General features: G+C 39.7%; 1 protein-coding gene across 1 annotated transcript; it reads right to left on the reverse strand.

Annotated features, from left to right (window-relative positions):
* Window positions 1-3,898: 3,898 nt before the first annotated feature.
* ripk3 (receptor-interacting serine-threonine kinase 3) lies at window positions 3,899-14,627 on the reverse strand (the record flags this gene model as incomplete). Its single annotated transcript, XM_079257531.1, has 8 exons — window positions 3,899-4,084; window positions 6,781-6,905; window positions 8,716-8,877; window positions 10,712-10,761; window positions 11,137-11,285; window positions 13,642-13,797; window positions 14,237-14,405; window positions 14,476-14,627. The coding sequence occupies 8 exons, from the start codon at window positions 14,625-14,627 to the stop codon at window positions 3,899-3,901; spliced, it is 1,149 nt and encodes a 382-aa protein (XP_079113657.1).
* Between the last annotated feature and the right edge of the window lie 2,444 nt (window positions 14,628-17,071).

The raw sequence follows: 17,071 nt of genomic DNA on the forward strand, positions 1-17,071 counted from the left end.
ACGCGCATGCCTCTGCCAAGATGGTGACGGTAGGAACCGCCCACCGAGCTTCAATTCAGCTCTTCAGAAACCTACGGGTGACATCAAGGAGGCTCCGTCCATCTCTTCATATACAGTCTATGGGGGACACACACTTTGTTTCTTCTGGTGTTAAGTATCTGTTTTCTTCAGTAGGTATGATTTGTAAATAGTGAGATTAAAACAAACCAAAAAGAATGTGTTTATGTTTTCTGTGAATTTTCAGATTTCGCAGAGTACTTCTTGGAAAGTTTGTAAATAACTCATCAGCGATCAGTATTTGATCATATACATTAAAGTAGAAGTACAAATAAAAATCTATCTGACACTGAAAGTACTTTCTACAGCTTTAGTTTAATACCAAACTTATGAATCACTCTGAAGACAAATTGTTGTTTTGAAGTCACTGTACATCCCTGCTAGATTCCTTAATGCTTATAGAGCGTGAGTTTTATATTCCAAAAGTGTCCATGTTGTATATCTACTGATCACCATGTACAGCACATGAAAAGTGTCCAATGTAGAAAAGTACTGAAGTTATGAACATGAACTCCAAAGCTGATACTTTGTTGTTTAACAACTCAGACATCCATCTCTGCATTTTGTCGTCATGCATCTCGGCGGTGGATCCGGTGGCAGATGGAGGATTGGCAGTGAAGACGGGGATCGGTGTCAGAAGCCTGCTGGGTTCACACTGGACCATCATAACTGATTAGTGTCAGCTTCCTGCTACACAGCAGACGCTTGTGTTAGCACTTTAGAGAGTCGTGTACGGGGTACAACAGTAAGCGAGGGGAGGACTTTGGCTAGTTTTGTCACAGCTGTAAATAAAATATAAATAAAACGTCTTTGGTGTTTGTAATAGATGTTAGTTGTTATGAAGATGGTGTAACAGTGCAGAAGAACAGAAGTCTCACCTGAAGAGAAATTCATCGCAAATTTTATACGTCTCTAAATGTACCATTACAGGATAAGTAACTATCCCTTTCTTTTAATTGTCCTGTTTGCTCTTGTGCACGTGCAGTTGTCGGCACTTTAGTTTATTGTGAAATTTACTTAACTGATGCTGAGTGACTTCACAAACACACACACACACACGTATGAACACAGAACCTTTTTGCAGACACTCTTTGGCGCGGCACTTCTGACAACCTCAACCTTTGTAAGAAACAAACATATAAACATGATTAAATATCCTGCAGGACTTTGGCATTGTTTCCAGCTTCTTCAGCTTATCCAGATCGGCTGCTGAAAGGTTTCTGCTTGTACAATTATCAGGACGTTTCTGCAGGAAGCTGCAATATTTGCACTAACTGCACTAAAGCAGAAGCTTTATTCTGAAATGTAAAACACAGGAAAAGGAAGTGCTTGTGAATGTTTGAGGCTGAATCAGATGTTGAGAATCATTTAATCAAAATAACAGGCGAATCCCATCATTTCCTGCACAAGTCATGTGCACGGATCATTTAAACAGAGCCAGTGGTAACAGAAGATGTCCATCAGACTGTCTTTAGAGGATTCAGCTAACTGAAAGATGTGCGCAGAACAACAGGAAACTCTCAGAGCTTTAAAGCTAGACTGTCCATGTAAAAGACCCATTCTATGTCCATTTCTGCTGGAAAACCACAACCTTATTTCTGCATCACTTTCTGAAACTATGCAGATACCGTATGCTTTAATTAAAAAATGAACTTGTGAACTCAAAGGAGTTTGACTTTTAACATCCAGCCTTGTGCTACATTAGTGCTGATGAGGAAAGAGTTTTTTTTGGTCCAGCAATCAGCAGGTGAGAGGCAGGGTACACCCTGGACAGGGTGTACATCACAGAGTTCATATTTCATTGTTTAAAACATAGTTTAAACCAGTGTTTAAACTATGTTTTAATGAGTTTTAAATTCATTTTAGTTCAGGGGTCACATGTGTCACATACAGGTCATGCATACTGGAACAATTGGTGGTTACAGATTTTAAGAAGAAAGACTCCCTGCCATATTTCTTATCAACCTCATCCTGTTTCTCGCAAAGTAATGCATTGAAAACCATTTTTTAATCTCTTTATAATGGATGTAAAAATATGTCTTGATACAATCTCAGACTCAAACAACAAAAATGCAAAAAATAAACCAAAAAAACTAATGTAATTTAATACTGTAACTCGCATTTGCCCTTTTACTTTTATTTATTTATTCTGTTTTAATTTTATTTTCTTTTTATTTATTTATCTATTTATTTTATCTTTTATTTTTTTAGCGATTGTCTTTTTCCATGAGTCTCCTATGTCCCTTTTTATACAATTGTCCTTTACTGTCTCTTTTTTTTTTTTTTTTTTTTTTTTTGAAGACTTGTAAATTCTGTAAATGAATTAAAGTGTAAATAAAGGGAAAATAATAGTTTGTGGTTAAAGCATTTTTACAATTTTTTGGTCAATTTTTTCATGTTTGAATGAGCTCAAAAGTGCAACAACGCAAAATTGGAAGAAAAAAAATCCCTCAGCTGAGGAATCCTAACGTTTAAAATCAGATACGGAAAAAAAAAGACCATAAATACAAGACATTTTACAAAATGTAAACAAACTTTATTAAATTAGCAAACATACAATCTGGGATTTTCTTAACATTCTTTAAATTCTTGATGTTCTTCAGTTTATGTACCATGAGAACGATGGGAGCTCTGCTCGCACTATTTTACATAAACTCTGTTTTACAGTACATCCTTCTGCAGCTGTAATACTAACAAAGCACCATATGCATCATCATCTGCCACTGAAAATACTCCCCAGACTTACGTAGAAGAGTTTATGCGTTACTGCAAACAGTGCAGTAATGCATAAAGTACATTAGGCTTCTGAGACGGGGAATATTCATGTCATTTCATGTGTACATGTTCAGGTAAAAGTCTTTATTACTGGCAAATCCAGATGGAAAAATATTTTGTTTCTCTTTCCGCTTTACAGCAAATCCTCAGCGTCCATCTAACGAGCCGGTACGGACGCCCCTTTGGCACAGATTTGGCACGTTTTACACCAGATGCCTTTCCCGATGCAACCTTCTGGGATTGGGACCAGCCCTCAGAGAACACCTGTGTCTCCCAGCATAGAGGGAGCAGGACTCAAACCGCCGACCTAGAAATCACAGGACCACCTGAGCCACAGCCACCCCCAGATAGCAAAATGCATACATCGTTTATTTTTAAAAATAAATTTCAATAAACTTGCGGAGGACATAAACATTTCCTTAGCTACACAAGGAAGTGTATAACGCAAAACAATTCAGCGCTGCACATGCCAAACACACACACACACACACACACACACAAAACACTAAAACATACCTTTGCACTTTACAAAAACATCCATATACAAAAAACACTTATTTCAAGCAATGTGGGGGCAGATTTATCACATTAGTGCTTCTTGTTCTTTATGTTCATTTTAACTAAAGATGGAAATTCCAGCATAAGCGAAATAAAAATAAAACCTGAAACATTCCTGTCACTTTTATTATTTGGCATATAATTATAAGAAAATAGATGAGAAGAGTTCACACACAACCTTTTCTGATTAAAAGTCCGTCTGTCAGAAAGGAGATTCTTGGCATCTGAAGGAGAGTTGGCACTACAACTGTGGACATTTTTCTACCACAGTTGGTTAAAAAACAAAAACCATCTGAGCAGATTTGGCTCATTTTTATACTGCTGACAGTGCAAAAAGGAGGTGTGGGGTTTCGGCTTCCTGGTCTAAATCTTTCAAACGGAAAAAGCTGAAGTAAAAAAGAACCAATAAAATGAATAAAACACACCTTTGGGGCCTTTTTGCAGTGAAATCATGACCTGAATCCTGGTTTAACTGAAGACATTATTAGATTTTCTTATTATAGAAAAGTCAACTCCTCCTGTCTCGCTTAGTGTGATGGGGACTCGCTGGCACTGCTGATGGTGCTGTTGGGTGCCGCCTCCTCTCCAGTGGGTCTGTGGTATGGATGCTCATGCTATTGTAGTTGCCAACTTGTACTCCAGTTATATCAGAGAAGATCATGTTGACCCTTTGTACCGGACTGGAAAGCTGACGCTGCAGAGTGAGGCGGAAAAAAAGAGGGTTTGATTAATGATATCGGTGCATAACTTAACCCAACATGATAAAAGTCAAATGTTCATTCATTCAGTTTCTTAACAGCTAAATCATATTGAAGTTTAATGTAAAAAAATAAATAAATAAAGGAGATTACTTATAATTGTGCCAATTTCATTACTGGTTATTTGCCATACAAGCAGATAAAAGTGCAACATGATAAAAACCACAACCAGAACTTAACTGACTGAAGTTGGGCAGAACTGTTTGTGTTTCTAATACTAGATCATTTATTACTGTTGCCAATATTTATCTATTAATTTATTTATTCAGTATCTACATCAGCATAAATCTGATTTAGTTGCACTTTAAACCTTTTATGGATTAAAATAATTTATAGCAATTACTTTGTTTTGTTGGAGAGGATTTACATGGATAAAAACTCACTTGGTATTGTGGTGTCAGTCTTTTGTTAGAAGCTGGCTGAAAGTGTTTTTCAGCCTTGTCTTGAGTTGGCTTCTTCATTGAGTGAGATGGAGCTAATGAATGGATGGGATGAACGGAAGAGGGCTTTATTTTATAGTCTCCTGATGAGTGGGCCTGATCAACATGACACACATTTGTGAACCTCCCTGGATGTGAATCTGAAACACACGAAACAGATCATTTTGTTTGTCTGAGTCAGGATGTAAACGTTTCCCTTCCTGCTTCAGCTCCAACCTCCTCCTTACCGTCGACTTTTTCTCTTTGATTCAGAGCGTATCTACCGGCCATTTCCTGCAACATGAAAAGGAAAAGGTGGACTGTGACTCGGGAGACATTTTTCACACCTGTTTGATAAAATGGCATGCTGTGTGCTGTAAAGTGACTAATCACAAAAACGATTTCTCATCTGAAAACATAGAAATACTCCTTTACTACCCACTATAATAGTCCTCACTGGTTTACTGCCACATAATCAATTAGATAACGATGACTAATTAGAAACAGGTTAAATACAGCGAAAGAAAAAAAGAAAATGTTGAACCTTTTGGCTTATAAGTTGCCCACCTCAGACTGTCCAGTCCATGTGTTGTTTTATGATGCAAACCAAACCAAACAAGACCTACTGTTTCTATGGAGAGTATGTGACCTCTAGTGGTCATGATAGTAATTGCATGTATGCTGTTAAAATGTCTGAGCTAGGGCCAGACAATAAAACTATCTCAAATGGTAATTAAATTTACATTGACCTAAGCGATAAACATGAGCTATTTACAGTCAATCACACTCAGTGTTATAAGGGTCTATCTAAGCACCAACCACGACTGAATTTATTATCTTTACCAAATTACTTTTTGGCTACACTTAAAAAGTTGTCACATGTATGCAAGGCATCCAGGTAAACAGTGCCCATAAAGGTGATTGCTGTTTTTGAAAACAGAATTTATTTTAGTGCTGACCATGACGGTTTTTTGAACCAAGTAATGGAAAGTAACACAAGTAAAAACAAATGCCATCATTTAGTTTTATGAAGACTCATTTTGAGGACTTGCAATGGAAAATAAAAATCCTTTTTCTCTGCTTCAAAGCATGCATTTGGGTCACAATAAACCCAAACCTCAGAAAATACAAGCTTGGTATTTTGTTTCGGGCCCAGTTCATCTGTCACAAATTTGCAACACATGACTTCTGGCTTTTGTATACTGTATTTCTTTTCATCCAACAAATTTATTTTACCAATCCATTTGCTTTTTTATTTACTCATATTTCTATTTCTTTCATAATATTTATTAGATTTGTCGTGATTTCCAATCTTTTCTGTGAAAACCCCCACTGGTGCAGCAGGAAATGACGGTTGCAATACTTCCTAAAAACATACAGTGTTGTAATACCACAGGACTAACCAATTTGTTGCAATGAATTAAACACTCCAAAACTACAAAGTCCGTAATATAAACTTAGTTGGTGAAAGACATAGTTCTTGAAAACTGTGATATGATATTACGTTTTTCTTTGCTCTCTTAAGGAGCAATGTTTTACACATAAATTCTTATTGGTGACTTTAAGAAACTTTAGGGTTGATCTTGTAAAAATAATCTGTCAGAATAGCTTGACTCTTACCTGAACTGGTAGGCGTCCTGGTGGTACATCATTACAAATGTTCACAGGTTCAGGTCTGGCAGGAACTGCACAGATAAATGCTAAAGGTGAAAACTGGTGCTGTCATTTAAATCTGATTTAGTGTATTTAAACCAAATTTAACAGACATCTCATTTTAACCAAGATATTTAAAGCTAATGAAGATCATACAAATGTAATTAATGTTTGTGTATCAGATTAAGATATGGTAAAGGTAATGTTATACACAGCTTTGCTTAATTTAGCTTATTTTAGCTTAGCATAGCTGTTTTTCTTTAGCTAGCAGAAGGAATACAAACTATGACTACAAAGAACAACAAGAAATTTGTTACTATAGCCTAAATGGAGTGATAAAACTAACTCATATCCTTTAAAGTGAGAACTGTATTTACACAATATAACTACATAATATAATTTAACAAACCTAGACCATGAGAAATAGGAAGGGTATGAAGCTGCTCTGATATTATTTCTTCTCCTTTTAGGTCCTGGAAAGAGGAAAGGAAAGAGCAAGTCAGGCCTGAATAAAAACTGCATTTAAATCATAAATATGCTTTGTCATGGTAAAATTTCACCTCAGCTTGACTTGAGGACGGGCAATTACAATCATTCTCCTCCAGTTTTTTCAGCACGTGATGGACAGCATCACGTATTGCGTGTTTGTGCATCTTATACTGTTCCTCTGTCTCTCTTGTGCACTCTGAACAGAACATAAAGACAAAAAGATTTGATTATCAGAGCTAAAATCATTATTTGTTCATGTGTAAACTTCTGTACGGGCATCTGGTTATTGCCATGAAATACGAGTCAGCAAGTGGAGTTGTGTAAAGTAGTAATATACTTTATGAAAAGGAATTTCATGAAGTACAAATCTGTGAAAATAATTAACTGGTATTATATTGTCTAGAATAACTAGTGAGTACTAAATATCGATCCATCTTCTGCCGCTTATCCGGCTTAGTCAGCAGCCTCAGCAGGGAAGCCCAGGCTTTCCTCTCCCCAGCCACATTTGCCAACTCTGCTTGGGGGTTCCCGAGGCGTTCCCAGGCCAGCTGAGAGATATAATCCCTCCAGCGTGTCCTGGGTCTTCCCCGGGGTCTCCTCCCAGAAGGACATGCCTGGAACACCTCACAAAGGAGGTGTCAGGAGACATCCTGACAAGATGCCCTCAATTGGTTCCTCTCGATGCGGAGGAGCAGCGGCTCTACTCTGAGCCCCTCCCGGATGACCGAGCTCCTCACCCTATCTCTCTAAGGGAGAGCCCGGCCACCCTGCAAAGGAAACTCATTTCAGCCGGCTGTATACGAGATCTGGTTCTTTTGGCCACGACCCACAGCTCATGACCATAGGTGAGGGTAGGAATGTAGACTGGTAAATCGAGAGCTTCGCCTTCTGGCTCAGCTCCTTCTTCACCACGACGGACTGGCGCAGAGTCCAATTTATGCCTGCCAGTCACTCCCCTCCAGTTCTTACTGTCATTGCCTACCTGAGCATTGGAGTCCCCCAGCAGAACAAGAGCGTCCCCAGAAGGAGCACCCTCCAGCACTCCGACTCCAGAAAGGGTGGGTACTCTGAACTGCTGTTTGGTGCATATACGCAGACAACAGTCAGAATCCGTTCCCCCACCCGAAGGCGGAGCGAAACTACCCTTTCGTCCACCGGGGTAAACCCCAACGTGCAGGCACCACGGGAGCTAATGAGAATGCCCACACCTGCTCAGCGCCTCTCACCATGAGCAACTCCAGAGTGGAAGAAGGTCCAGCCCCTCTCGAGGGTACTGGTTCCAGAGCCCAAGCCATGCGTCGAGGTGAGTCCAACTATATCTAGCCAGAACCGCTCAACCTCGCGCACAAGTTCAGGCTCCTTCCCCACCAGAGAGGAGACGTTCCACGTCCCAAGAGCCAGCTTCTGCAGCCGGGGATCAGACCGCCAGGGTCACCGTCTCTTGCTGCTACCCAGCTTACATTGCACCCGACCCCTAGGGCTCCTCCCGCAGATGGTGAGCCCACAGGAGGTGGGGCCCATTTAACCCTTTCGGGCTGAGCGGGGCAAAGGCCCAGCCACCAGACACTCGCTTTCATATCCCTCGCCCAGGTCTGGCTCCACAGGGGGCCCCAGTGACCCACGTCTGGGCAGGGGAACATTTTCGCCCATGGTCGTATTCATCATAGAGGTCTTTGAGCCGCACTTAGTCTGGTCCCTCCTCTAGACACCTGCCATGGGTGACCCTACCAGGGGCATAAAGGCCCCAACAACATTGCTGCTAGGAACTCCAGGACACAAAAACCCCTCCACAACGATAAGGTGACAGCTCAGGATGGGGTGGTTAGGGCTAAATAGTTCACTAAATCACTTGAAAAGTAGCCTCTATGTCAGTAGCTTATATCAGTTGAGAAATTTGTCCATATATTGGCCCACATGATTATCAACAATACCTCTAATTTGTTTAAAAGGTATTTTTTTCACTTCAAGCTTGATTATTTTTATTACAAACGAGGTATTTTTCTTACCGAAGGCAGTGGGCCTTTGGCTGGCACTTGAATCCCAGCATTTCTCCATGAGGTTCATGAGCTTTGTCAACCCTATGCGGCCTTCAGCCTGACACCTGATCTCATCCAGAGATGGACGGTCTCCTTTCGGGATGCGTAACCGCACTAAGCACGACATTGCATCTGTGGCAGAAGAAGGAAGTAGAGAAATACTTTTTCAGATTTATTGGCATGAAGGAGTTGCTCATGTGTGGCTGAAATATATCAACATCTTAAGCAGTTGCTTTTGATTTTTCAACAAAGTCGGACAAAATCAAGGTTGACTGTCACAAATACGACAGGGAGGTGAAATCAGGGAAAAGAAAGATCCCATATAGTACATTTTTTATTTTGATTGTTTTTGTTTTGTTTTGTTTTTAGGTTTTTCTTCCTTTTGGAAAATGTGAGTGAAAACATATCTCAGCACTCCTTTTATTTATCATTCAATGCCCCATTTTTAGGGGAAATAAAGGATATCTTACTACTACAGGTAAACATTAATTTTTTATTTGTTTGCCTTGAATTATTACACTGTATGCAACCCATAGACGACATTTACCAACTTGTCATTTTGAGAATATACTGTAGACCTTAAGAGGTCTCCTCTGTCCATAAGTCCTTGTAACTTTGAAATATTTCTTGATAACTTGATTTATAGAAGCACTGTGGAGCTTTGGTCAATTTTATCCATGAGTCACTCTCTAACAATGGCTAATTCTACATCCATCTTGCATCCTACGTGTACTCTGAACTCTCTCCAGCCAGTAAAAGTCAGTCTGATGTTGTCTTATTTCTTGCTTTGCACCTTTTACCTCTTTCTTTTTTTTGTCTGAAATCCCTTTGCATTACTTTGCTGAATCAGACATTTCCTCAACAGCCAACAGGTTGATATCCTGTTAAAAGCATTGATGTGCACAAAATAAAAAACTCAGCTGTGAAGTGCGGTTTCTCAGCCTCTGGATCAGAGGTTTCCAACTCGGTCCTACAAGGTCCACACTCCAGCAGGTTTCCCATGTATTTCTGCTTCAACACATCGGAAACAAATAAAAGGGATCTAACAGCCTATCAGGTTCAACACAAACAATCAACAATTTCAATCAGCTGTGTGGGAGAAAAGATACATTGAAAACCTGCTGGATTGCAGACCTTGTAGGACCGAGTTGGAGACCTCAGCTCTGGATACTGCTGAGCAACGATGGCTTCAGGAGTGTGTATGATAAATGTCAGAAGCACATGGATTCAAGCTTGGAAAGTTACATGGTGCTACTTTAAATTGCATTACAAATATTTTCTCATTGGTAGATCCAAAAACTTTTACAGAATTTGAACAATGATACTTAAAGACGCTTGAGGTTTTTTTTTTTTATTCTTTGAAGCTCACATTAAGATAAAAGCAAGCAAAGTGTTTCTCTTAAGTTAATATTTTCCTTTGGACAATAATAATGAGAATTGATATTTTTTTACCAAATTGTTGAGATGACTGTTGATAATAGTTACAATAGTGAAATGGTCAAAACTTGAAGCAGTCATGGGATGACAAATATTTAGCTTTTGGTATTACATAGCCTGGCCAAGTAGTAAATCTGTCAGATTTATTTCCATTAATTGTAAATAAAATACACTGTAGTCACTGAAAAATCTTCTCTACCTATCAGTAGTTTAAGGGTTAAATCAACTCAGCATTTCCCAACAGCACAGGTTTCTCAGGTTTTGTAGACTTCAACTTTACTATATTGAGGCACTCTCAACAATGTTTCAGTAACTAAGCTCTGGTTAGTCTACTATACAATACCACCATGAGCACAAAGTTACTTTAGATATCAAAACAGATCAAAATGAAATTTAAATATTCTGTAAAAGTTTATATTGTGGCTTAAAACATGACTCCATATGATGCTGCCAATGTTTAAATGTGGACATGATGGCGATGACTTGCAGTAAAACATTCGGTCAACATTTCGGCATATTAATCACCTACATGGATATGGTTGCTTCCCTGTGACTATAGACCAAAGCAGAATCCCAAAGCTGAAAGAGACATGAAGGAAATTCAGCAGAGCTGATAAGATATTTTCACAAGATTAATATCAATACAATACATGACATGTATATGTGAAGGCAGTAGGGGGGTTGGCCAGGGGCATTTTAGCAGAGGTCACCTGAGTACTGGGAACTGGTACATATATTTAGTAAATATATGTAAGTTTAAGGCTTTACCCTCATATATTAACATTTTTAAGTTTCTGCCAAGCCTGTATTCAGAAACACTGCCAAAGTACATAAACATCCTGACATAATTGTCATGAATATGAAAATGCTCAGATGCACTGGAATTGCTCATTATTACTACATGACTGACAGTTTCTTTTAGAAAAATCTAATGCTTGCTTACTGTTCATTTACCTGTAGATGTCAGAGGCCCGGGTAGGACTATATGATAAGTCAAAAGCCTCTGGTGGCATGTAGCTGATAGTCCCACCCTCCTCTTCAGTGTTTTTCCTGGATGACCCTGTGACGCTGTAATAAAATTTTGCAAGGCCAAAATCTGTAAGCTAGAACACAGAAAGGGTGGAGAGGGAAAATAAAATAAAGAGGATGTCAGAATAAATATTCTCAAGGTGGGATAACAGAGTACAGATAGTGTGACTGGTTGTGATGACACAGAAAGGGATTTATAATCAATTTTTAATGGAAACCAATAACAGACACAATCTTTCAGATTGTAGTAATTTTGTGTTTTTGAGAGTTTAAAAATGCTTACTGGACAAGAAAGTCACAACCATAAACTGTATATAAAAAAAAATGGACAGAGCCACCATGATGTTTCTGAAGAGCTAAATTGAAGCTCATTGGGCGGTTTCCACCGTCAAAATCTTGGCAGCGTCACACGTAATGTTGCTCACAGAAAATACAAAAATGGGCAAAGAGGTACAGCTGAGAGGGGGGCTGTGAACGTGGGGGTGAATGATTGTCGTCTATCCAAACACCAGCCTGCCTGTAACTAAGAGCTAACCAAGCAAACCTAGAGTTAGCGGGAGCTAACCAGCTAACAGAGGTAGAAAGGCTAAAGCTAAGTAATGCTAAAAACCACAGTTGTTCTACACGCTCCCTTTTTACAGTGAGATATTGGGTACCATTCAGCCAAACAGACACGCACCTAATTATGCTGAATTTCAAGTTTAAATTACTTCTAAACAGAGGACTTTTAAAAAACTTCACTCTTCACAGTTGTCATGAAGGTAAACATTTATTAAACCTAATTTTTTTTTTTTAACCAGGCTGTAAACATGTTTATTTCTGCTGTGAAGTTGGTCTTTTTAACATGGGAGTCTATGGGGATTTGCTGTTTTGCAGCCCGTAGCAGATGAGGGAAGAACTGCAATTTTTGGCACCCACATAGGCCCAACTTTCAGGGTGCATTCACATCAGGATCGTCCACTAGGCTCGGTCCAATTGGGGACTCGGCTCAGTTGTAGGGGGGTGTATCCATGCAGATCGAGATCGCGTTCACGCTGCACTTTTGTCAAACGAGCCAAACCATTACAGCAATATATCCCCAATCCCACCAAAGGTGGCGCTGCGCTGGTATTTAGCAAAAAAAGGACAAGACCCAAATGAAGAAGAAAACTTGACTTGTGAGCTAAACATGGAGAATCAAACTATTACACTAAACTGATTGATCAGACAGTCTGCCATACACTCTGTCCTTAAAGCTTAACTATTTTATTTTGCATTCAGGGTTAATAATGAAAGCAGAACTTTTTGACGATTACCTAACCTTACATAAATGTGTATTATATTTTTATTCAGCACATACTAAAATAGGCTCTTCGTTCATTTGTACTTATGTAACTTGCATAGAGTGGTCCCTTTGTTTTCCTTTTACATAACATAAGAAGGACCAAATGTTTTTGCTTTGCTTAAAAAATAAAATCAGATTCTATTAAAACCACTTAGTGTTCTAAAGATTAATGCGTGCTTTCTGAGGGTGCTATCTGCCAGGATCTTTGCCCCCTGCTAGTAGCATGTGTAACCTACCTACTTAGCATACATTCTTTATATAAAGATTTCTGCAGCATACATGAGGAATTTAGTCAATTACAAAATTTAGACACGGGCACACATACTGGTAGCCAGCGTTGTTCAGTCTACCATGATCTGTATCCCCATGTTCTATCATTTATTTCATCATCAGATGATATTAACTCTTGACACTTTAGATCAGGGGTGCCCAAAGTTGGTCCAAGAGGGCTGCTGTCCTGCAGGTTTTCAATGTATCCTCCTTTAACACACCTGGCTTCTATTAAATTGATAAACAGCCAATGACTGATTAGTTTGAGTCAGGTGTGTTGGAGCAGGGATACATGGAAAACCTGCATGATTGTGGCCCTCAAGGACCAGAGCAGGACACCCATGCTTTAGATCAGGGGTGTCAAACTCCAGTCCTCAAGGGCCAGTATCCAGCAGGTTTTTGTTGTTTCCATGCACAAACACACCTGATTCAAATCAAATGGATCTAACACATTCTTGTCAACCTGTTCAGGTGTTTTTGAGCATGGAGATAACAAAAACCTGCAGGATACCGGCCCTTTAGGACTGGAGTTTGACACCTGTGCTTTAAATAATACCTAATATCAGCAGTAAGCATGAGGAAGATTGACCTTTAATTACAAAAGTTGAATATTTTTGTTGTATTATTGTATTTTTTATTAAGATAATTATTTTTTAATGTTCTGGACAGCAGAAAAAGACACAAAGACTGACTTTTCTCAAACATGTCAGCACTCAAATGATCGTTAGGTTACATCTAGGACTTAAATTTGTCTGAATGGTTGGCGAATGAGGTCCAACGTCTTTACCTTTGCATCATAAATGCACAAACTTGATGTGAAAACTTTGGGGCCTCACCTTGGCGTTCAGAGAGCCGTCCAGCAGCACGTTGCTGGGCTTCAGGTCCAGATGCAGCACAGGGGGGGAGAGACTGTGGAGGAAGTTGATACCCAGAGCCACCTGATGGGTCAGCCTGACAGACAGCGGCCAGGGCAGCGGACTTCGTAAAGTATTCTGTCAGGAGAGGCAAGATCACTTCCATTGTTACAAGGGTAAACTGACCATATACTCCTTTACATTTTCGCACCACTAATATTATTCAATCTTCGTTGCATTTCTTATTTTTAATGTATTCTTTAGTGGAGACATTGTCGTTGGGAACTGATGGTGGTGGTACATAAACTTTAGCTTCTTTTATCAGTTAAGGTTGGTCTGCCTGATCCTATAAACTATTTTAATAACCAAGAAGTTAGAAGTCCCTTGACCCAAACAAGTGTTTCCTTTACTACCCTGTTTGACATTTTAACCCAATTAGTTTAATAAATTAAGCAAAACATTATGAGTTATCAATCTATTCAGCTTGATTCTTTGGTGATTAATTTATAAAACCTCATGGTTATCCTTAAAATGGTTCATTAGATTATAACTCTGGAGTGGAGTGGGTTTTGCATACCTGCAAGGAGGCCAATGACCCTCTTTCCATGAACTCCATGACCAGTCCAAGCTGTACCGAGGAGCTAGGAGAACGCGGTCTACCCTTAAACACCCCATGGACATGAATGACGTAGGGGTTCCTTGCTCGAGACATCATGTTAAGTTCACGTAGCAAAGATGAGCTGGACCTGTGTGTGTTTATTTGTTCAGTAAATTATCTCATTACCTGATAATGAGGCATTCTTTGCAACCACTTACCCATCATCATAATGAAGCAGCTTAATGGCCACATCGCAGCACCAAACGCGATGCCTGACTTTGTAGATCTGTCCAAAACCACCAGAGTCAATCACATCCCAGCCCTCCACAGCGGAGTCTTCAATCACCTCTGACCTGCTGCAAAGTTCCATAATTCACTAGAAGAAGGAGATGCAACATTATTACATTTGTATCACCTTGCCATAGACGCTGAATTTGAACACTTGTGTCAGAGTTGGGTGATGTCTGGCACCAAAATACTTTTTCACCATTTATTGTATAAACGTCATCGGATGCTGGAGAGGTTCAGCTTATTTAAACTAATTCTGATATCTGACTCAGTGCATGTTAAAAATCTCTGCAGGCCTTGGAGGTGGTGCTTTTATCAAAGTTATCCTCTCTGTTTAAACTAAGTCCTATATTGGAGTATTTCTAGAAGAAAAAATCAGTCAAATTCAATTTGAAAATGCACAAAAATAACCATGTTTGCTCATTAAAAATCATTCATTCATTTTTCTGGAAACTGGAGCCTATCCCAGCAATCACTGGGTGAGAGGCAGGTGCACCCTGGAGAGGTCGCTAGTCCATCACACAAATTGAAAAAATGACAAAATAACAATTAAAAACACACAAATATTTTTTTTTTCTTCCTCTCAGACACACACCCAAGCAATCACCCAACTCCATTGCTGTCTCTTGTTTTAAAAATATGAAATAAATAGGTACATGATTACGTCAAATAAGCCAAAATTAATCCATAATAAAAAGAAGTATACAATTCAGTTAAAAGATCTACTAAAAGTATTTGTCTTCAGCCCCAAACATCAGTAGGCTCTAAAAGAGATCCGGTCCATAATGATGGAACGAGGCCTCATCGTAGGTTTATGTCTTCACTTTAGGAGCAGCTAAGGAGCAACTTAGAAGATTTTTGATAATTGATTTGATTTAAAGTCATTGTTTAAAAAGTTGGACCAGAACATGATGTCCTCCTGGAACAAGGTCCTCCTGCGGACCGGTCCTGGTCCTTTTCTGTGGCAGGCCCAAAACTTTGGAACAATCTCCTTTTGCACATACGAGCTGCGACTTCTGTTGACAGTTTTAGGTCTTTGCTTAAAACATATCTCTTTGCACAAGCGTTCAATTCAGGCTAACAGAGACTCTTCATTAACTTTAATCCAAACTGTATACTGATTTTGTATGGTCACAATAGTGTATTTCTGTGCTGTTTTCTGTGTGTGTTCTTTTATATTGTTCAGCACTTTGGGAGCAGTGTTACTGTTTGGAAATGTGCTATATAAATAAAGTTGACCCTGACCTCAGGGTCTAAAAAGGCTCATAATTCATAAATAGGTCAGCTAAATAAGACCCAACACCATGAAGACATTTATAAACAACTAACAGCAGCCTGGAGATTGAGGCGGGGCTGGATATTGGGCGGCGTTGGACGTCCTCAACATTTTGATTGGACTGACCCTGACCCTAACTCTAACCCTAATCCTAACTACGTCTATCTGACATCCAACCACGCCCATTGGACATCCACCACTGGTCAAAATCCAGCTCCGCCCCATTCTCCAGGCTGCCGCCGGGGATTATTGGACCTCATGAGCTCTGAAATAGGATTAGGTTGGAAAAAGACTTTTTGTGAAGACGAAGGAGCAGGGAACCAATAATGTAGTGTACTAAAGCTAACATCATGCATCAACACCGTTGCGCTGGCAGGAGTTAAACAGATTTTAAAGTGGGATCATGCTTGATGAGGAATCTGCAGCATCCTGTTTTTTTACGTGTTGTTGTGAGCAAATGTCTGCACAACTTTTTGGACATATTTCTTCACCATGATGACCAAGTTGATCTGTACAACATTTTTAAAATACATATTTCATTTTTTTATACATCAACATGGACACTCACTGGCTTCTTTATTAGGTTGACAGGTTAGTACAGGTTTGGACCCTCTTTTTCCTTCAGAACTGCCTTAATTCTTGGTTTCATCAATTCAACAAGGTGTTGGAAGCATTGCGCAGAGATTTTGCTCCATATTGACATGAAGTTGTACATCCATGATGAGAATCTCCCGTTCCACTATATCCCAAAGGCTGTTCTGTTGGACTCAAGGCCCAATTATCCAGTGGGCATTATAGGCACGGGCCCAGGGGCCAATGCTCAATTGGGGCCCATGTGAGGCCCACGTATGGCAAACACTCGCAGTTTGGACATGGAACAAAATGTACATTAAAGCCAGATAGTTACACCACCGTGCCTAGTGTACTGCTATTGGTACCACTGGCTGAGAGAAGTTCGAAATGTCGTTTCACAGTGTATAATTCACAATTTTCACAATGTTGCGGTGGGGAAGCGGGGCCTCTGGGACAATCTGGGCCCAGGGGCCTCTGCACTTTTAATCCGGCCCTGGTTGGACTGGGATCTGATTACTGTGGAGGCCGTTGGAGTACAGTGAACTCATCGTCATCAGCATATCACCCCGGTTTTATCGTTTCTTCGCTGGCTGCCACTGCACTTTAGGATCCAGTAAAAGTTGCTTTAATTTGTGTTAAAATGTTTGAATGGTGCTGCCCTGCTGTACGTCTCTGAG

This window comes from Telmatherina bonti (assembly GCF_933228915.1).
Source record: "Telmatherina bonti genome assembly, chromosome: 18".
Lineage (NCBI taxonomy): Eukaryota > Metazoa > Chordata > Actinopteri > Atheriniformes > Telmatherinidae > Telmatherina > Telmatherina bonti.